At 40.1% G+C, this 22115-nt stretch overlaps 1 protein-coding gene across 8 annotated transcripts in view; it reads right to left on the bottom strand.

Moving 5' to 3' along the window:
* Window positions 1-19838, bottom strand: part of LOC129362146 (zinc finger protein 521) — a 112678-nt gene extending 92840 nt beyond the window's left edge. For 3 of the 8 annotated variants that reach the window (XM_055033516.1, XM_055033514.1, XM_055033515.1), the window contains exons 1-3: window positions 19674-19831; window positions 11978-12034; window positions 3255-3455 (exon numbers count right to left, since the gene is read on the bottom strand). Coding sequence is in view for 3 of the 8 variants with exons in the window: in XM_055033517.1 (XP_054889492.1) it covers window positions 3255-3455; window positions 11978-12034; window positions 18944-18983 (298 nt within the window). In the remaining 5 variants the exon portion in view is untranslated. The other 5 variants (XM_055033517.1, XM_055033518.1, XM_055033520.1 and 2 more) reach the window with 5 other exon arrangements.
* Between the last annotated feature and the right edge of the window lie 2277 nt (window positions 19839-22115).

The following is a 22115-nucleotide window of genomic DNA, read 5'->3' on the forward strand; positions in this document are numbered from 1 at the left end:
CCCGGAGTTAAAGGGGTGCTCTGGGGGAACATTCTTTAAGCCCTACCCCAGCCAGCTTCCACTCTCAACTCTCTGGAGTAACATTCTTGCAGCCCTGCCCTAGCCTTCACTGGGATCTCCTGGGGAGCATTCCTGAAGCCCTGCCCCAGCCCAAGACGAGCTCCCTGGGGACACATTCCTGCAGCACTTTCTCTCCCTGCTTCCCTCTCCCTTCTTCTCCCTTGCTTCATTTCTCAGGCTCTCGCCTTCCTCCGCAGTCCAGCATTAGCACGATCAATACCACCGATCGCATCGGGGACACCAGGCAATCCATACCGGTGCGCTCCCTTAGCGCACTGCAGTGGTCACAGCTTAAGTGCATGGAAAGGTGTTACACCTCTGCTAGATGGAGGGAGAGACAATGGCTGCCATTGATCGAGGTTGCATATGTGACATCTTTCTCTGTCCTGTTCGTCGGGCGTGGTCGACAGGCAGTTCGAAAATGTTTTGACTTTATTTAGTTTGTTTTGTCTCACAGATGTCTTCTTCTTGTTTTTAGATACCAGCATAAGGGTGAAGCATAATAAGAAACAGAAGCCATATGTGAGGTAATGCCTGCATATATGGTCACATGCAGTTCAAGTAACGCGCTGTATAGGCCCGAGTTCTGTGAGCATGCAAATTTCCAAAATGTGGATTGGTTCCAGTCAAGCTCTGCAATTTGTTTACCAAAAATAAAACATTTTAAATTGTAAAAAATGGAGAATAAGCAGGTGCTGGTGGTTGATGAGAAAATGGTTTTAATAAAGCATCCATCTGTGAGCAGAGGCTTGATGTAAGGCTGATTAATTGGTCATGGATGTCTACATAATGCCACGTAGGAAATCTTTCGATATTCCTGAGAACACACAAACCAGCAGACGCACACACACACATTCAAAGTACTTAGTATGCCATCTAGAAGTTTCTTTTCTCCTGCTGTGTTTGAATACTAATAGAGTGTTTCTGCACAATCACAATACCCTAATGGCAATTAGATTCTTTTGTTTAGTTTCCACAGGGGCCCTTATCCAAATGATGTTTTTTCTTTCTTCCTATCATTGAGCAATTAAGAGTTATTTGTCTGTTAGATTGACATTTACAAAAGATTGGGCTTAATTATATAAAAAAAATATGACTTTGTCAGTAATGACCACTGTTACATGTTGCAGCGAACAAAAGATTTGCCTTTCATGTAAAACAAAAAGTTGTTTTATATTAAATCCTTTATGTTTTGTCTTTTAAAAGTAAAACATATCCAGGCCTTTTGAACTTTCTCATGTTTTGTCTTGATACAAATGTAAACTTTGGTCCATTTTTTCTAGGATTTTTATATGCTAGAAAACATTGTGTATAGGTGTAAAGTGGAAGGGAAATAACCGGTTTGCAAACTTAAATAATTCTTTTGAAGCTCTATAGCTGTGCTTAGAGGTAATTGTCCTGCATCAAGATTAATCTTCATCCTTATACCAATTCTTTTGAAACCTTTGTAGGATTTATTCCAGATTTGCCCTGTAATCATCTCAATCCAATCAATCTTACTGACCTGCTTCACAGTTCACCTGAAGACAAGCCTCCCAACAGGACATCCTATCATCATTGTTGGGATGGTGTTTTTAGGGTGATGTTATTTTTCCTCAGTGTTTTGTACATAAAACAGGAACAATTATGGTCTCATTTGACCAGATCACCTTCTTTTACCTGTGTGTCATGCATGGAAAAATGCAAACAAAACTTATTTTGCTTCTCTTTTGACAAATGACTTAATTTTGGTCAATCATACATAAAGGTCAGATTTGTGGAGTGCATGATCTATAGTTGTCCTTTAAAAAGAAGCTGTAAATCACATATAACAAGTGAAAGAAACAGTTACTTGATTGTTCTATAAAATTGCACTCTCTTCCTGGAAAATACATAATACTGTAAATTTCTTTAAAAAAATACATGTATCCCTCTTATTTCACTTGACAATTATCTATTATTTTGCGTTGGTGTATCACATAAAATGCCAATAAAATACATTGTAGTTTGTGGTTGTGAGCTGATGATGGGAAAAAAAATGATCTCAAGGTCATACAGGCTGGCCAGTCATATTCTGTAACATAAATAGCTGAAAGGATATCACCCATTAAAATTTTTCTCAAACACAAACTGTTGTGTTTAATGCCAGCCACTCAACAGAAAACATAAAGAAAAAAGGGCAGAGTTTTTCTTTAATTTTACACCTTTTTGGAGCTTTTTTCACACCAGAGTTAGGTCCACAAATATATGTAAGAAAGCCACTTAAATTCAATGAGCATGCATGCATTTCTGCTTGAAGAAACAACACTGTCAATTTCATACAAACTATGAAGAAAAGAAAAAAAAAACACTCAAACACCAGACTTGAGAGTGTTTTGAAGATGATGGAAAATCTTTGTAATGCTCTTGGGATATCTAACCTATAATTTGTGGTTGGCTGACTGTGGGCTGCAAAATGTGAAACCAAACTGCGCATGAATGTAAACAGAACACAGACTAAGCAAATATTCTCATGAGTGACCCTCACGTTTTCATTAAACGACAAATAAAAGGTCAAATATTCGTGTCTTGCCTCATGTTGTGTTTTTGAGCGCGCCTCAGATGACCTCTCAATTTAGGCCCATCAGGATGTGTAAAGGAGGACAGCAAATCCAGGAGAAGCACATGGAAACCTTCAGTCCACATCATTAGTTCTGTCTGCCACCTTGTCAGTGTATTTATAGTCCAATTCATCCATCAACAGGTCAATGACAGAGTCTGCCAATGGCATCCTTTTTCTTCAGTCCCACAAGGTATCACTACTGCAGTTTACTAACAGTGGGGCTGACTGGGGGACTTTCTTACAGAAATGTATTGTTTCCAGCTGAGAATCTGGACCACACAGCTCCAGATTACAAACATATATGGATTTATGGTGAAACAAGGAAGGCTATGACCAAGGCGATGAATACTCATCACGATTCACAAAGTCCTATTTGTGTGCCATCTTCTAGAATGTAAGGTGTATATGAATCACATGACACTTGTACCAAGGCCTTTGTTGGTAGAGATTTACCAGGAAAACTAGAAATCTGGTGTTGTGCTCCCCTTAGTGAAGTGTACTAACACACATAGCGTGGCATATTCTCTATTGAAGGCACAGTGCGAGAGTGGGAGTGGGAGAAGAGCTGAGTGGCAGAATGGAGGGGAGGCTCGGTGGGCTGAACGTTGTTTACCTGTCAGCTGGCATTGATTAATCTTGTGTTCGGTGAGATCGCTCAGCGACTCGAACACCTGCCGGCAGCTGTCGCAGCTGTGCAGCGCAGGCTCCTCGTCCTCCTCTTCTCCCTCCTCTCCTTCCTCTGGAGAGAGCAGCCTCTTCCTCAGATGCCCGGCCTCACCATCCTCCGCCACCCTCTCGAGGGCGCACTCTGGATCTACGGAGCCACAGGAAATGACAGTACCACATAGTCAGAAGGGTGACCCACACAGTGAGGTACTACAGCTTCCTCTGGGTGACAATAAAATGGATTTCTAGACTCTGGATTTAATAAAAACAATAATAAAAGCTGTAATAAAAATGCAGGTTCAATTTGAACCTCTGTAACTCAACCATTCGTGCCATAACAGAAGTGTTGGGCAGGTGGAGTGAGAAAAATACAAGCAGAGAAGTTGGCACACACTCATATCTAACACACAAACACACACTCTTGTTATTAGAAATGGTTTTACGTTGTGTTTGCCCTGCTTCACCCAAGCAAAACTTTAGTATATGAAACTAGACTGATGGGAATATGTGCAGTTAATAAATCTGGGATTGCAGTTTTTGGCTGGACCAAAGATATATGAAATTTCACCAAGCGAGGGCTGAACTGCTTCAGCCAGTATCAGACAAAGCCAGGACTGTGAATATTCGGAGTGCAGCTTGATTTAAAAAAAAAAAATGCAAAAACCGAGATTGTTGTGCATTAGATTGTCGTCACAACACACTTGCTTAAATTATTCAGCCTTGCTCGCAGGCAGCCGCGGGTCGTGCACATCAATATTCTTCAATTCATCTGCAGTTTTGTCTCTTGTTGTCTTTGTGCTGCAGCATCGCCAAGGGTAAGCCACCGACTACCCTGAGCCAGGACCAGTAACCATCTTTCACATTACTTGCCAGATCTGTATTTCTCACTATAATGAAGAAAAATCTTTAAGCCAATCTGATTAAAAGACACCACTCCCAGACAACCAGTGTTGTCAACCAGGTTATGTTTTGTCGGGGAGAAGAACCTTTGCACTTTACCAGCAGCCATTTTAAGCCCCACTGATGAAAGTGTTCTTCTGCTTGTCTGGAAACTCTGCAGGGGAACATTAGGTGAAAGCCAGTTTTTTTTTTTTTTCCTTTTTTTTTTTTTTCATCCAGCAAACAGTTAACAGCACCTGAGGGCAAAGAGTGTGTGGCACCGACATGCACAGGTGTGGGCGTTCATATATTGGGTTGTAGAGGAACCATTTTAAGACCTCCTTCTCTTATATTGTGAAATTCCTCTAGGAAAGGCGTTCCAGAACTCATCAAGGCCACCCAGGATTTTTCCTTTCCCCCACTTGCGCCAAGTATTGATGTAACATCACACCCTCCATTGTCCTTCCCTCTTGGCGACGGAGGCTCTCGGAACATGCCCTCTAAAAATATCAGTGCCGTGGTCCCAGGTGGGACCATGCAGAACAGAACAGAAGGTGTTTCAAGAAAATGAAAATCCCAACCCAATCCTCGCAGACGCAGGCCTTTCTTGCTCCTGGGAAAACACTTCTGACTGAGGCCAAAAGCCACACAATATAGACTTATGATTCATCCACACATGCAGAGACTACATTTGTAGAATAAACTGAAAACTGAACACTTTATATAATTTTTTTTTCTCACAGGCAGCCTGCGGAGAAGGTTATGACTTGTGATTTTCTTTCCCCAAATCTATTCATGAATCACTTATTTAATATTACAGTCTCATTCTGTCAGGGAAAACTATTGATGACTCTATTCTAGCATTTTACAGTAAGGAGTTCTATGTTTAAAGATTTTCAAATTTTTTCACACTATCACCATGAACTCCATGCCATTTGTTGGGATTTTTCATGCTCTACCAAAGCAACGTAGGACATAATTGTGAAGCAAAAAGTATATTCTGCATATTTATCTTGGAAAACAATTGCTGAAAAGTATTATTTCTCAATGCTTTGATGGAACACCTTTCACAATAATCATTACAACTCTTTTGGGGAATGTATTTACCAGATTTTTCCATCTACAAATCTCGATTGGATTTAGGACTGGATTTTAACTGAGTCATTCTGACACAGTAACATGCATTAGAAATGTGTTGTATCTATACTGTTCTGGATAAGTTTGTACATCTAGCTGATACCACCATATAATTGTGAAACTGCTATTTCTGTTTGATAATCAGACAATCAGTGGAAAAAAGGAATTGAGAGACATACTTAAATAAAAAAAGTAAAACAGACCACATGAATGTCTTCAAGTATGTGCAAGTCTAAATTAACTTTAATTGTTGTTCCCTTCTTTCCGGTGACAGGTTTCAGCTGTGACTCCCACCGGTCAGTTTGTAAGACAGAGAAGGAGGACTTCCAGTGTGCCATTGTAAGGAGTATCTGGAAGTACAAACTCCAACAAGGAACTGCTGGTGAGTTTGAAACTGGAAGTTGATGTTGAGTATGTATGTTTTTCAGGGGTGGTGGTGAGGGGTTGGGGTTACAGGGGAAGGTCACGTCCAACCCAGGGATTAAAGAGCCACATCAATACTGAGGTTCCTGTGCCTCTGGGCCTCATACAGTAATCCATCAGATCAGGACATCCTCTTCTACCAGTCTCTGCAGGCTGGACAGTCGATCAATACCGGCATGCTTGGAATGGCTGACAATCATATGCCGAATTCTGGGGGAAGATGTGCAACATTGTTAGTTTTTTTTTCTTCTTTAAATCAGACTCTAATATCTGTTATTTTTTAGAATCAAAATGACATGATTGGTGCAGAAAGACCAGAAAGAGGGCAGACCGATTGCTGATCTGATCCATATTTAGATAAAAGCAGTTCAAAGAAGGATAATAGCTGTCACTAAGAAATTATTCATGTGGGGGTGGGGTGTCAGGGCCACAGGGGGATAATGAAGATCTCACCAAAAAGATTTCTACACATGAATTTCCAATCTTTACCAAACTAAAAGCGCATTAATCGTGGGCTCATAAAATGTGGGGATCTGAATGGATATTGACATCTTTACAGCTATGTAATATCACACTGAGTCCAAAATCCATCAATCATGTGCACTCTTGTGGTGCCTGGTGACATTTATCATGCCACAACTTTCATCTTTGAGACTTCAGGAGTCTCTTGGACCCCCCACCCTTATATTATTGAATATTTCTGCTCTTAAATATTTATAACCTTTTAATTGATATTCTCCTTTCTGCTCCATTAGCCCCACTGGGGATCTGTGGTCCCTGGCAGGGAAGCTCCACCATTGTCTGGCCCACACACTGAGACAGGTGGAGACACTGACCACAGGGAAAGAGGAAGAGCAAAAACCCACAGGAATGGAGTGGAAAAACTATATAAGGCAATAAAATGAGCAGGCATGGGATGGTTATTGGTATGAAGTTACAGAAAAGTTTATTGTACATTGTAGCAGTGCTACAGTTTTTTGTTATAATGTTCCAATGGAATAAAGTTGCTTTATTTAGACAGAGAATCTGATACGATTGGCTAGAGGTGTATGTTTGTATAGAGCTTAGAGTGGTACACCACTGTCTTTCCTCCATCAATTGCTACACACTGTTGGTCAGCTGGCTGAAAGACTATTTCTATACTTCCTCTTAGCTTTCAGGTAGGACAAATATTTGAAACAAGGATTGCCTGAGCAACCAACTACAGCTGACCACACAAACTGACTGACAACTGATATTAGCTTTTGTATTCATGCAACTAAATGAAAATAGATAGAATAATATTTTTTATAATTTAACCAGAATCCCCTTATGAAGTTAAAGGTTATTACTATTTATTATTATTATTATTATTATTATTATTATTATTAGTAGTAGTAGTAGTAGTAGTAGTAGTAGTAGTGGTAATAGTAGAAGTACCATAATTAGTAGTATATAAGGCAATAAAATGAGCAGGCATGGGATGATTATAATTATTTTATATAGTAAATTATTTTTTAAAATCATCATTTTAAATATGGTAAGACACAAAAACATAAAATCAATAAAAAATTAAATTAGACCTATACATACATTTCACATTGTTATACACCTGACAGATTTAGATTTTAAAAAATCATTCAACTAAGATGGTGGCTTCTGATTGAACATTTAACAATCTTTCAAGAGATTGTTCAATGCTGAAAAAAACATAAATTTTTAACATACACCTTATTAAAAATGGCATGTCAAAATTATTCACAGCTTTCTCAGTAATCAATGAAAAATCTTTTTTGGCATTACAGCGATAAAACCATTCTTGTAATTGCTAGACCATATTCTTGCATGTTTCCTCTGGTAATCTGGTTATTTCTTAATTAGATTGAAAGGCATCCTTGCCATCACCCCAGTTTTTTTTATTACTGATTAATGATTCTCATACATACATAAAATTGATATGCATTACAGTAAAAAAAAAAAAAAAAAAACTATGAATGCTAAAATTTATATTGTTATATTGTTGTTTATATAAATTAACATTTTTAATTCTTGCTGATATACATAAAGCAATTAGATAAGATGAAACATTTCGTTTTAAACAATTGTGTTATAATAGTAGTTCCATCCACACAGCATTGTGGTATGTTTATTATACTGTTACGAGTTTCAGTCTCATGCCTGAAAGTGTGACACAAAGCTTTTGTGAAGGCTGTATAAAAAAGAATTCTAACCAGAAAAGTTAACTCTGAATGAGATTTTCTGCTTTAACCTCTTGGGATAGAATTGTGTCTGACCCTAATCAAAAAGGTTAGACAAAAGCATCGAGATCCTAAAACAAGGAAAAGATTCATGGATGTTTTGTTTTAATTTTGCATTCATCCAAATTTAGGCACAATATACAAAGAAGAATAAAATCACTAAGGGCTATGTTCTCACAAGCCTGAAGAAAAAAGCATGTTGGCCTCAATCAGACTAAACCCTGATGGAGCGTTCTTTGTGCAGTGAAAGAACGTGGTGTCAAAAATATCATTACCAGTGCACCGATCCGTTCATTTCCCCCCCTTCCATCGTTTTCAAGAGATCCTCATCTCACGACTCCCCCCCCACTAGTCTCCCTCCCTGGCAAACCACCCTGCAACCACCCACCCCCAAGTTCAAATTAAGAATTTATTTTAACCAGTGAGCAGCTTCTGTCGACACGTGTCGGCGGGCCTGATCAAAGGTGAGCGCACTTCTTTATCAGAGTGAGGGAGGCTGTCAGAAATAGGAGGACATTAAGATTGAATAACCTTCACAGGCTTGCCGGCACCTCATTATTTAAAAATCTAAAACTTCTGCTGAGCACCCAACATATATAGGTCACACCACATTCTAATGCCAAATGTGCCTCTGAGTGTACCCTCCTCTGTGTGGATGGGATTCAGAGGACTCTTCATCAGATCGACTCATTCCCCCCCATCATTAAAGAACATCATCATCCAGGCGACAAAGCTGCAAGCTTGGAACTTGCAGGATTCTTAGCGTTTGTTAAGACTTTACTTATATAGAAAGACTGTAGCTGTGAAGATGTAGGGAGAAGGTCGGGGGTTTCTTATGGTTGATGTGCGCGGTTTTACCCGCCCCCAGTCCTCCAACTTCTTATTAAAGGACAGCTTAATATTCAGATGCGAGGAAAGGTAAAAGTAGAATGGCAAAGGTGTTCGTCAAGAGCTGTTTGTCTAACCGTTCTGAACACATCACAATTTGGGTTTATTATTTAGCACAAAAAAACAAAAATTGCCGTACATTTTTCAAGAAAAACATTATGATGCACGCTGAGCAGAGCTGAGATGAAAGTGATACAGATCTCAAACAATTACAATCTATTAAGAAGAAACAATGAAGACAACGCAGAGAGAGAGAATGCTGACTGAAGGAAGCACAGGTACACAATCGGCGTCATCCACCAGTAAAACCTGAACTCGCAGAAGAGATACAAGCGTACAAAGAAAGAGGGGGAAAATCAAAGCGGCTGAATGAGAAACAACATTTGAACATACCGAATGCTCTTTCTCTTTCTGTCTTACCAACTCCCTCACTGGGAGTGATAATATTGAACAGAGCGCCTTGCCATGCCATTAGTGCAGGAAAACATCAAAGGAAATGAATAATAGAGAGTATGATTTTCTGAAGTGGTGGAGTGAAAGAGTCCCTTCCTCTTCCTGCTGTAGTGAGCCCTGCAGTACATTGATCTGTGGGCAGCCAGAACCTAAGCAGAGCCGGAGACTCCAACGCCACACAATGACACCACACTACTCTGAACATACACTACAGCACCTAGCCAAGACTTCAGAACTCTACAACTCTTCTCAGCCACCTTCCTTTGACAGAGGTGAAACAATTTTATAGGGACAAAAAAAGCCTTATTAGTCTCACTTCACCAAGAACAAGTAAGCAAGAAAAAAATAATATAAATCTAAAGGCGGGAAAACAAGGACAAAGACGTGGCATAATTGCATACAGGCTGTACAATGGTACAGCCAAGCTGCAGATCTTAAGCCGACCCAGACTCTCTTGGTAAAAAAAAAAAAAAAAGCATACTGCCTCATTAAATCTCAGACATCAAGCTGTTCTTGCCTCTCTATACTATACATTTTAGTGTCTATCTGTTAGAGGAGTCTCTTTTGTTAGAATTTATCCCTTGCTTCTGCTTCTTATCAAAAATGAATGAGAGCCAAGATGCAGGACTTGCAGCAAGAGTGCAGAGTCACAAAAGTCCACAAATTACAGTGGCAGGTCTTGAAACCCTGTTTGATTAAGCTATTGGCTTGTCAGAAGTCAAACGGCTTTTGTGGGACTGTCCATCAACATGCCAGATGGAGAAAAATCAGGTGACCCCTTTCTGTTGCTTTTCAACTCGAGGTTTTTCAGCTGTAAGTTGAAGTGACCGCTGTTTGATTAGCTGTGTCGAAACATTTTTAAAGTTGCAGGTGACGGCTTTGACAGCAACTTAAAAGTTTTCCACTCGAAATGGCTCATTTTCTCATTGACCGTTCGTCAATCCATGCACAAAATAAATCAGTCAGATGAAGTCAAATGAGGAAAGTGAGAAATTAATTTGTGCGCCCTCCTGATTTCTCCACAGGCAGACATCGATCATGCAGCGGCTGTCTCCCCTCACTCTGGAGATAGAAGCAGTGGAGGGATGGTGAGAGGGGAGATTCGTGTGTCTGAGGGGGTCGTTGTAATCAGGCACACTCATTAGCTCTGCCTTGGCTCTGGTTGACAGGAGATCTCTGAGGCAAGTTAGTCTCTTATGTCCAGGGCTGAAGAGGGAAAAAGTAGTTCCTTTACACAAAAGAAACCAACTGATACTTATCAATACATTGGTTAAAAAAATAAAAGTATGGGACAATAATGGTGCTTTCTATCAGGTTCCATAAATTAGAATCTGTTCTAAAGAAACATTTCTCAGCAGAAATATCCAGCTCGGGTTTGGTCACATTTTAATCTTAAACTGGAATGGACCAAATGCAGTCCAAGTTCATTAAAAAAAGTTTGAAAGTGGAGGGCTTTATTCCCAATCGTAAACTTTTAAGCAGATCTTAACATTATCATTGTTAGGTGCCATTGGTTACTCACATATAGTAGTCTTAGTGTGTTTAAAAATAATTTTCAGGTTGTTTGTATATGTTTTAATGTTTATAATATTGAGTACCCAAAATTATATTACATAAATACTGATGAAGGCTTTTAATGCTTCTGAAATCAAGTATTGCCAGACCAACAGTGTACTTTTGTCAGTCAACTCTGTCAACACAACAGAAAACTCAAGAACTCCTTCCTGTCTTACTTGAAAATGAAAATCAACAAATACACAGGAATCGCATCACATCTGGGGCCAATTTAATTAGAAGTCATAAATTTACTTGATAACATGCTGAGAGCAAGTGGATAGAGATTGACAAGGAATACTGTGGCAATATCGCAAGATCTTGTGGCATGAGATCTCTTTACACTAAAACTCCTTAGACATAAAAGTTTTAAAAAGATCAAACATAGCTGAGCAAAGCAAGTATTTATAGTGCTGCACACAGCCTCAGTGTTTTGCACAGGAGCATTCTGAGAGCTATGGGTAAATGCCGGACTAATGTGGCAGCCTAGGTGTACTCGTGGTCCCCAGCCTGCTGGGCAAAACCATCCATATCGGGTTTAAAATAACCACGCCTGAGACTTAACCTTTACCAGAGACAAATGAAATGAAAATATACTGTGTGGTGAATCAGAAGCAGACTTCATTCATAGGGGGCTTTCTGCTAGCCTGACCTGAATTACCGCTCTGTTCCTGGAGGGCCACTGTGAATGGCACGCACGGAGACAGGACACATTCATCTGCGAAGCTCTATTTTACATCATACAGAGGGCTGGGAAACAAAGAGTGTAAAAAAAAAAGACAGCGAGAACACACAGAAACACAAGGACGGCTATGGGCACACTGGCATGCATGCATGCAGAGCCGGCATGCACACACACACACACACACGCACGCACACAAGACGATACATCACCGCTCTCTGCCTTTCTCTTGTGGAAAACACATGCAACCATACAGTTTACGCCATGAAAACCATAAAAAACAGGAAACCTCATACTTTTTTATCAGTCTTGTCCAAACTAAGGTTTTACAGACCGAGACACGCACACAAACACACGCATACAGACACATGATCCACTTTCCAGCCGAAAATGATGAAATATGAAATGGAGCATTACCGCTTGGAATGGCAGTCTGCCCAGGACTGTGCTGGTCCTCTGTCACATTGTCTTCTACTGCCAGAAAAAAAAAAAAAAGAGAAGAGGGGGGGAATGGAAGGAAAGAAACAGTTAACAGTGAAAAACAACTTTGACAAATTGAGATTTTTGATTTTTTTTTTCTATGTGGAAACTAAAAGAGCTTTCAGATGCTCTCGATGGCTCAACCTGTGGTTTGGGAATCCACACAAGCCTTTCAAGTGTATGAGCTCTGGCAAAAAGGCAAACAGCCACACACGTAAATAACATATTGGACTAGGTAATGACGTGATGAATTATAAACGTCTCCCTTGAAACGCCTCCCTGATATCAACATCGACTAAGTCAGAGGAAAAAATACCTTGACAACTACATTAGTAAGACGACTAAGCAGCATGCCAGTTTAACAAATTAGACGGAAGAACAGATTCCAGTGCACAGAAATCAAAATGCACATGCTAAAAGTATCACCAGTTTCCTTGCTGATACCAATTGCTGGCTTCCTTTAAGGTCAGATCTGCCTACTTCCTTTAACTGTAACACATCAAAAATATATATTTGCTACAGGTCCATATATGAAAGTAGCAATTTTGATTCTATTAAAGAAGGAAAATTGTACAAAGACATTCCTGTATTTATTTTTTGTCTGTTAAATTAAAAACTAATTTATTAAACATTTTTATTAATTGCATTTGATATAAACTTTATTGAACTTAAGTTTTTGATGCATAGAGTATAAAAACCTTAAAACATTTCTGGGTTTTATCACTGGTCAGACCTGATAAAGGGAAAAGCTGATTCCTCTCTGGTCAATTTATCAGTGTATGTCTATTATTATGAAATACCCAGTTAAGATTCAGTTTCTGTGTCATAACTGTCAAAGCAGCAGCAAAGTGCTTTAACTCTAACAGGCAGGTGACAATATAGAGATCGCTTGATGGAGACTCTTCTCATTAGGTGCATGGCAACTAAGTCACTTTTGACTTTTTGACAACAACACAAGCCTCGAAAAAACATGTCTTGTGTTTAGTTAAAGGCAGAACCTTTTTAAATTGGAGCCTTTTTAGAGCTGGTGAGACTTTCTTGTGGCATGTCAAGCACAAGAAACGAAATGGATTTTAACAGCGGGAAGAGAACAAAAGAGTCTCCCACCTGTTCTATGTAAAATGAGGGTCTCACTGAGGACTTCATACGCCTCTGCGTTCCACCCCTGCAGTTGAAATGCATTCTCCATTATGTCCTTTCTTTCTAGCCTTTCATTTTCTTGGGCAAAGAGGAAGGAAGTTGAGGGGGGGGGGGGGAACTGACAGGACCTCCCAGTAGGGGAGTATGGCAGTGACTGCCAAAGCAGAAATTGGCGCACTTTTAAAATTGCACAAAATATCCTGTACTTTGCATAATTAAGATGGGGATCCTATGGTGGCAGAAGCCTTTTCCTCAGGGGAGTAAGAGTCCATGTCAAGCAGGGCAGCAAACATCAGTGGAAAAATGAAGAGGAGAGTCGAGTTGCTTTTTGTGAAACACAAAACAGCAGAAGATGTCTGTTTTCTTGCCAGTCCATGATGACTTCCAGAAAATAATCATTTACATGCCTGTAATGCTCTTTTTGGAAAGATTTCCTTCATGCATCCATGTATTGCATATGGAAAATATGCAAAACAACTGGTCAAAAGTCAGACAATTAATTAGCTCAATCAATTAAAAACGGTGACATAGTCCTAGTTGGAGACCACTGCAGTAGTGCATCCCCTCAGAACCGCTGTTTCAGCCTTCGGAGAAAACTTGTCCTGTTAAAGGAGGCCTCTGTGACTGACGCCCTGAGAGTTTAATGAGTTTCTGTAGCACTGTTGAGCGCCTTGCATCTCGGATCATTTAAATGGGCTACAGATAGGGGGTCCTAATAAATCCCCCGCCGTTCTATCAGAGAATGGTGGCGGGAGCTAGAGTTTTTGTTTTGATTACCGTCACTGTTGGCGAGATGAGGGAGCTCAGGCAGAAAATTCTATCTTACAATGCCATAAGAACTTAAACATTACTGCAGTTTGCGATGATTTGTCACCACTGTGAACTTATTAAAAGTTTTGCCATTTAAAGTAAACAACTTCCACCACAACGCAAACGCTTTTCTCATTTGTACCTGGCTGCTTGATAATTAATAGCCAGCTTGGAGCGATCACGAAGGGTAAGCTGTCAAGTAAAGGGATGTTTTTAACAAGCTGGACTATGATTAACAAAGAGAACAGAGCAAATATAACTAACAGAGGCTTTTTAATTAATGTGTCCTTAAGCTTATGATTGGCTTGTAATGACTTGAGTAAAACTTAGTTCACACTATTGTAGACGCATCGCTGCTATCAGTTAATTAATGTTTGACAAGGTACAGTGTATCACTCAAGCGACGTCAGGCTGCAATCATTGTGCTACGCATTGTTGATACAGCACTGAGCACACTTGGGACAATTTGGGCAAAGAACCTTGAATTTTTTAAAAAATTGCAGTGGAAAAAAAAACAGTTCTGCAACACTTAACATACTGACCATAAACACATGTAATGGTTGTTAAATACCCTTAAGATTTTTACAGTTAAATGTTTCTTTTTATCTGATATGCAAAATAAATAAAACGAAATAAAACAATACAAATACAGAGAAAAATAACCCGGAAAAGCTGCAAAAAGCACTTTTTCAAAATACTCAAATAGAAGAAAAGAATATCAGACCATGTAAGACAATAGATTTAGGGGGGTGTATGTGCATGTGCAAGCACACAAGGATGTACGAATAGAGGATATGTTTTATGCTCTTTTTCCACAAGTATGCCCACATACTTGTGCCCGTAAGCCTTTGTATGGTGTGTGTTGGGGGTGAGCAACTCGCAGACATTTAAACAGCCCCGAAGTGTGTTCCTGGATATGCGTGACTCATCTGCTTGGTTACAGCCAGCGAGGACGATACAGTGCCGAACACAATGGCTGTGTAATCCGCCCTGACTGACCGGGAAGGAGACGCTCGCCACGGGGAGTACAACTCAATTTAGCTCGGGTCAAGAGGTCAACCCTCCTCAATTAGGGCCGGGGAGAAGGGAGGGAGGAGGACACGCACTGCACATGAATAACTTTCTTAATGAGCATTATTTGAACTGGTGATTAGTGTCATAAATAATTTGCTGCAGAAAAGCATGTTGATCGTGTTGCATAATATTTGTAGTCCTTCACATATTGTTTCACATATTGTGTGAAACAAATTGTAAAAAAAAAAAAGAACCAAAACAACCCCATTTATCCCAGTTCTTTCTTTTTTTTTCTAAATCTCATGAATCAATAATCTCATAATGCAGGTTGTGCAAATTCAGCTTCCAGTAAATATTAATGCCAATCGTCCTCATACTATTATATCAGAAACAGCAGTGGTACAAATCAGTCACTGTCTCTGACTCAGAAGTGTGTCTCCATGTGGCAGACAAGCCATGACAACAAGAGCGACACATGCCACGGAAAAAGGACAGATATCGGCCAGCTCCCGCGACACCCGGGTCCAACACGCTCAGCCGCACGTCAAGAACACTGACAGGCGTGCTAATGGGATTTTTTTCCATGGCTTCATCGTAATTTCCTTAATGATAATTCTCAACCATATTTTTGTGTCACATTAGAAAAGCGTTAATGGGTGTTATGCCACAGATCATTAATTGTGAACGGACTGAAATTTAAAGCAGCTGAGGATGACGCAACTGTTAATAAGGATGTAAGGAAAGATGAGAAATGTTAATAAGACATACAGTGTATTTCTGCATCTTAATTAGAACAGTAATTCGTGACAATCCAGACTAAACATTTTACATGCGTTACATGAGTTTGGAAGTTATTTCAAACTAGAGTAATTAACATTAGTGACATTTTTGTTCTACAATTCTAAAGAATATGACTGATGAGAGGAGGGCCCTGCTTCTCATATCTACTTGAGCTCATTGGTGAAATAAAAAAAACAAAACAATAATTTTATGAGAAACAGTATTTGCTGTTTTTGAACATTTGAACATTGCTTTTTTGAAAAAATATTTTTAATGTAATACTGAGTGTTTGAGTGGATTGATTCACGCACAAATTGAAACATGTCTGATCTGTTTCAGTATTCACAAATCAGACACATAAAGAATTTATTAGCGGCTAAGATAATGCATTTCTTTTTCCTGTGACTACAGAACGTCAATCCTCCAGAGTTCACTCACGTGGCAGCAAATTTCTGCTTCTAAAAAAGCATCAAATATTTAAGGTGTACATGACACAGGCCTGATTTCAGGACAATCGCTACACTCGCAGTAAATGGTGCGGAAAATGCATTTATACATGCAAACGACAGACCTGAAAACTTCTCTCCCTCAGCCAATGAACGGGTGAATACTGGGAGTGTCGTTTGTGCTCGGAATAAAAACATCAACCCAGGCTGACATTATTCAGGAAGCACTGTAGGACAGACGACGTGGCAGTGGTTGTGCACGATTCAGGAGCAAGATCGTCCTTTCCTTACTGCTCACTGAGTGCTGACCCAAAGCCACTGCGCATCAAAACAAAATTACAATGTGCCTACAGTTGAGAAACGTGGAAGGCTCGGGATTGAGTAAATGTCAGCAGCCGGGGTGAAGTGTTTGCATATAAGCGAATGATGTATGGTCTCGTCCTGTGCCATTTATTCCCCCAAGCAATAACGTAGCCGGATCTGTCTCTCAGACTTAATTGAAACGGGACTTGTAATGTTGCCCTTTTCCTCGATGGGACCAAAAAACATAACCTCTGACTCCCACAAGCCGCCAAAACTGAGAAAGTGGGTATGCATGTGGAGAAGGTGGAGGGCTACGGAAGGGGGGGCAGACAGCAAAAAAAAAAAAAAGGAATAACGCCAACTGTCACTGCATTGTTTTATCATCTCTTCTACAGACACACCATGTCTGTGGTATCCATACACATTATGCCTGCATCTTTCATTTGCACCTGTTTATTCTGCACTCTGCTGGACAACACGCTCTTTATGAGCACACTGACCGCTGCCCTAAAACAACACTCTCAAAAAGTGAAACCTGAACTCTGAAACCATGCAGCTATTCAGACACAGGCTCACGCATGTCTGCAGGGGACAGGAATATACTGAGGGTAAAAGCACAAATATAAAATTAGACTTTCCGAAACACAAGTCTACAAATAAGATGTTCATTTTGGTTATTTGGAAAACAGTGCGAAAGAGTGAAACAATTTAAGGAAATGACAAGTTAAATTATTATGTACATCTGTATGAGTGCATCTCAGTCCCCGAGGAAAGACATAGACAAAGAACAATAAATAACATCTGCCTGGCCTGGCTTGGGTCTGATCCAAAAAACAGTAAAATATCTCTGACGTATCGCTGCACTTCTGCATCGGCTGAGGCAGTGGAAATGAAGACGCAAAAGTAACAGCCCTTTTTTTTTCTCCCCCAATTTCAATTTTCAGTGACAACGACAAATACAAACAATGTCATCACTCTGACTTCATTTGCATGCTGATTTGCTCACTCCACATCCATTCTCTGTCTCACACGTCGATGTGCACAAATCTAAACAGATGTTCTCCTGAATATTTTCGCACACACTTGTAGAATGCTGGCAGCAGACAATAATGCTTAAAAGACATTTGTTTTAAGGATAACCAATGTCACACCACCTCGCGAAAAAAAGAGAAAAGACGAAGAAGGGAAACTCGTCAGTGCCGATTGTTTTTGAGAAAATAGGAGCACGTTTTCACGGAGTTGTTTACTGCAAAACGGAGACGATTTTTGAAAAAGATGTGCATGCACTCACATTTCCATTTCTCTCCTGGGTATTGATTTAAAATGGTGGCTGCATGAATGTACTACCACAAGACCATGTAATCTTCCTTTGAGAGGAAGACTTCCGAGAAAGGAAAGAAAAAACGGGAAGAGAGAATGAAAGAAAGAAGGGGGAAAAGAGGGTCTACAGACCACAAGCTGAGAAAGTGAAATTGTGGACAATTATTTGCTGAGCAAAATACAATGCCTGCCAGATGAACTGGAGCTCAAACTCCAAAACTCAGCAGAACCCCACACCCCTCCCCCCTTTACACACACAAACACACTAAATATGCAACTCAGAAAAGTCATGTGTGAAGAGCGTGTGTGCATATTGCTCTGTGTTGCTGTCTCTATTTCACTTTCCCTCCCCCCTTTCTCACTCAGTGACAAATGGTGGATCAAATTGCAAACCATTGCAACTGTGTAAAAGCCAAGGAGCCTAAGGGGGATGAAAGGAAAATAGTGTGTAGAGATGAGATCCCCCAACTTTTCCACATTTGCATAATCTAACTTATAAATAATGCAGATGGCTAGAATGTAACTTTATAGATCCTTCTTTAAATTCTAGTTATATAGACATCCGTGCAGAGAAAGAAATCACAAGCTTTCCCCCTTCACCTATAAAATGTTTCCACCTTAGTTTCTCAGACAGAGGTGGATCACGTGACCCAGCCCCCCCCATTCCATCAGACGGCTCAAGTTCCGACCTGGAGCGTCTTTAACGCATCCAGATGTGCGCCAGCGTCGCGCTCCGCTGTTGCTCGCTCTCTCTCGCTTTCTCTTTCTCTCTCTCTCTTTCACTCTTCTTCTCTCTCTATCTGACATTCTCCATTGCCCTGCCCTTGCACTTTAACTGTCACTACAACCCAGTCATATAACTGAAGGCGATATGCTTTTTTAGAAATTGATTAGAATAGAAATTATTATTTTCTCCTCCAATAAAGTCCGTATGCTACCGCTCTCTGTTTTTTTTTTTTTTTTTTTTTTTTGTTCTTTTTAGATCACATTAAAATGCGCAAAAGAATGGAAAACACACACGTTCCCGTTCCTTTAATACGAGCAAATGTTTTTAAGAGAGCCAGTAAAAACACACAGGCTTATCACTTACCTTTCAGTGATCTTGGTTTCGCTTGCTTGCGGCGCGACATCCTACAGAAAAGAAAACCCCCAGCTGAAGTTGCTCAGTTTCTGCCTTGTAAATTTCAGTGTAGGTCGGGATAGTCTATAGGTATGGTATCTCTAAATAGCTCTGGCTGAAAAATCGCGCCATTACAGAAGGATGCAACTTCCAGCCGTGCGTGGCCGCGCGGTGTGGACGCGAGTTTGGTTATTTTGTGATGAGTCGGTGGAATGTTATAAAATCCAATTAGCCCCCGATCGGTGTGTTTACAGTTGAGCTGGAAAAGTGCGAGAATGTGCCGATCCCGTCATGCCGCGTCCTTTCTCCGGGAAAACACACACGCGTGTGGGCATGATGATCGCTCAGATAAGAGATGAAAAGCGAAATATCGCTATAAGCTTTTCGCTTCTCATCTCAAATGCATCCGCGTTAGAAAGGCATCTGCAAAACGCCTCCTGCGAGAGCTCAAAAAAAAAAAATCCAACGAAACCCCATAAAAATAAAAACAGAAAAAAATGATAATCACACTTTTTTTTTTTTTTTTTTACTTCATATCCATCTAACAGCATAAAAACTACTGCAGACTCTTGTCTTTTCTCCCTCCGGTCAGCTAATCATGAATTAGGTTCGGGAATCTGATCTAAGTCTACGTCTAAATTGCTCTTAAAAGAGGTTGAAGAAGCAGAGAGAAGATGGAAGCTCCCTCCTCATCACAAACCTGCAAGGTCTTGGACTGCGCTGTCGCTCCGGTAGTCCACATAATAATGGAAAATGGAAGCAAGGCCCCCAAAGCCATCAGGATGGCTCCAGAGGGGGCCCCTACCCCGCAGGGACTCGCTCTGTACGTAATCACTGAGGAAATCATTGTCAGCCTGCCTGCACTCACACACAGACAGAGAGGCATGATTAAAATCCGAGGGATTGTGGCAAGATGCGGATTGCTGGATCCGCTCGGTCCCCGGATCCGGAGTCGAACTCTAAACCCAGAGTCGGCTTGCTCACCCTGGCGTCTCCTCTGCCTTCATGCTCGCCGTCGGCCACTCTCCGTCTACGGCAGACGGACTGGTCCCCCTTCTGGTAGAAACAGTTAAGCAGAAAGACATTTTCTGTGCGGCTGTTGGGCTGCATGCATGAAATAGAAAAGTGTGAAAATTCAAAGGGATGTTGAGGGAGCTTTATAAATGAGGGGAATTTTTGTCAATTAAAACACGATTTTGATATATGAAAACAAATATACTTATGCTACATAACTAGATATATCTTATATACATCTTATTCTTTTTTTTTTTTTACTTCTCAGAGCTTTTCTTCTTTTCTTCTATATTTCTTTTCTCCCTTTTTCTTTTTCTTTTTTTCATTCTTTCTATTCCTCACACTTCAAAGGTGCACTGCAGCAGCCTATGCCCCTCACCTGCCGGCAGTTGCCCAGGCCCCAATACTATTCCCCACGATGTGAAAATAAGATCCAGAGAGGATCCCCACGGTGGGCTTCTTGCTCTGCTCTTTCCCCCCGTCTGCAGGCTGGAGGTGTAGCCTCTGCCAGAGGCCCCATCTCAAAATCCCAGGCAGTGCATTTCTGTTTGGGCTCAGCCAAATGTAAGAGAGTGGTCAGGGTTTTTGTGGCTGCAGATCTATTGGGGAGAGGAGACAAGAAGTCAAAAGGGCAACTCCAAGAGTGTGCCGCCGTAGTAGAAGGAAAATTAACAACAACCCCTGATAGCCTTTTCTTTGCCCTATCTAGTTTTGTGAAAAGAAAATTCACCATAAAAGTTAACTGCAATTGTAAAAGTTAATGATGTAAGTACACATTAGGTTTGGTCTTGTTCTATAGGGCATCTCTGCACTTTTCCTTCCAGCTCTTAATGAGGTTTTATACCATTAAGGATATCAAAGGTACGGAGTTATTATGACACAGGAATTTAAATGCAAAATAAACTGCCGCTACAGTGAAGAGAAGGCATCATTTGCAGCTTGCATCCCAAAATATTAATTTATCTTCATGTGATAGAGCAACATAAATTATTCTGGATTGAAAGAAAAGTTAATAAGCTACATCCAAAGCTTTGGAGACTTCACACAGTTTCATCTATTTAATGAAAAGGGCAAATGAAAGGTACTCCTGCATATGTTCCACGGAATCTCAGAAAACCTAAGATAACAGGATAGCAAGATTCATAAATCAGTCAAGCGATCCAAAGTAACTCTGGAGGAGTTGCAGAGAACCATAGCTCTTGGAGAATCTGTTGACAGATTAAATTAAGGCAGATGGATCACCCTGAACTCATCATCCCCATCATAAAACATGTCGGAGACAGTTCAAGGTCTGGAGGTTGTTTTCTTCTGTACTGGCTGGCATGATGGTCGGAGTTGATGTAAAGATGGATGGAGCTAAATACAATGCAGTCTTAAAAGAAAACATTTCCAAAGGTGCAAAGAACTTGAGTTTGTTGTGGAGGTTTGTTTATCAGCAACATAGAGCAAGAGTTTCAATGGAATGACTTGTATTAAAGCACATTCATTTTTTCAGAATGGTCCAGTCAAAGTCCAGATTTAAATTTGTTTAACAACTGAAAGGCCCTACATCTGATCTGATTGAAACATTTTTTCATTTTAAAAAATGAACAAAAACTCATCCCATGGATGAGCAATGAGCTAGAGCTCATGATGTGGTCATGCAAAGCATTAACTCTGATTAATGCTTTGCCTTAATTTATTTGAGTAAAACATTTTTTTCTCAGATTTTAATTTATAGAAGAAAAAAATTAATTATGCATGATTTTTTTCCACTTTGCAGTCATATACTTCTTTTGTTAGTCTTACACCAAATAAATCACAATCACTTCAATTATATTGAAGCATGAGGTAATTACATGACAAAATGTCAACAAGTTAAAGGGGTATGAATACTTTTGCAAGGCACTGTATATACAGAATGACAGTCATTATTTTCCTTTTGTTTCAACAGATCTTATTTTTTTTTCTTTATCTTTGCACATAGACCTGTGATAGACATAAAATCTAAGTGTTTTAAATTAGAGCCTATGACCTACTTGTGATGTCAAGGTGTTTTGTTTGTAATTGTATCTGCACCTTTTGTTTTTCAAATAGCTCCCTAACCCACTTGCTGCCACAAAACATTAGCAAAAGATCAATACAAACA

This window comes from Poeciliopsis prolifica, unplaced genomic scaffold, assembly GCF_027474105.1.
Source record: "Poeciliopsis prolifica strain line A6 unplaced genomic scaffold, Auburn_PproV2 SCAFFOLD008, whole genome shotgun sequence".
Taxonomy (NCBI): domain Eukaryota; kingdom Metazoa; phylum Chordata; class Actinopteri; order Cyprinodontiformes; family Poeciliidae; genus Poeciliopsis; species Poeciliopsis prolifica.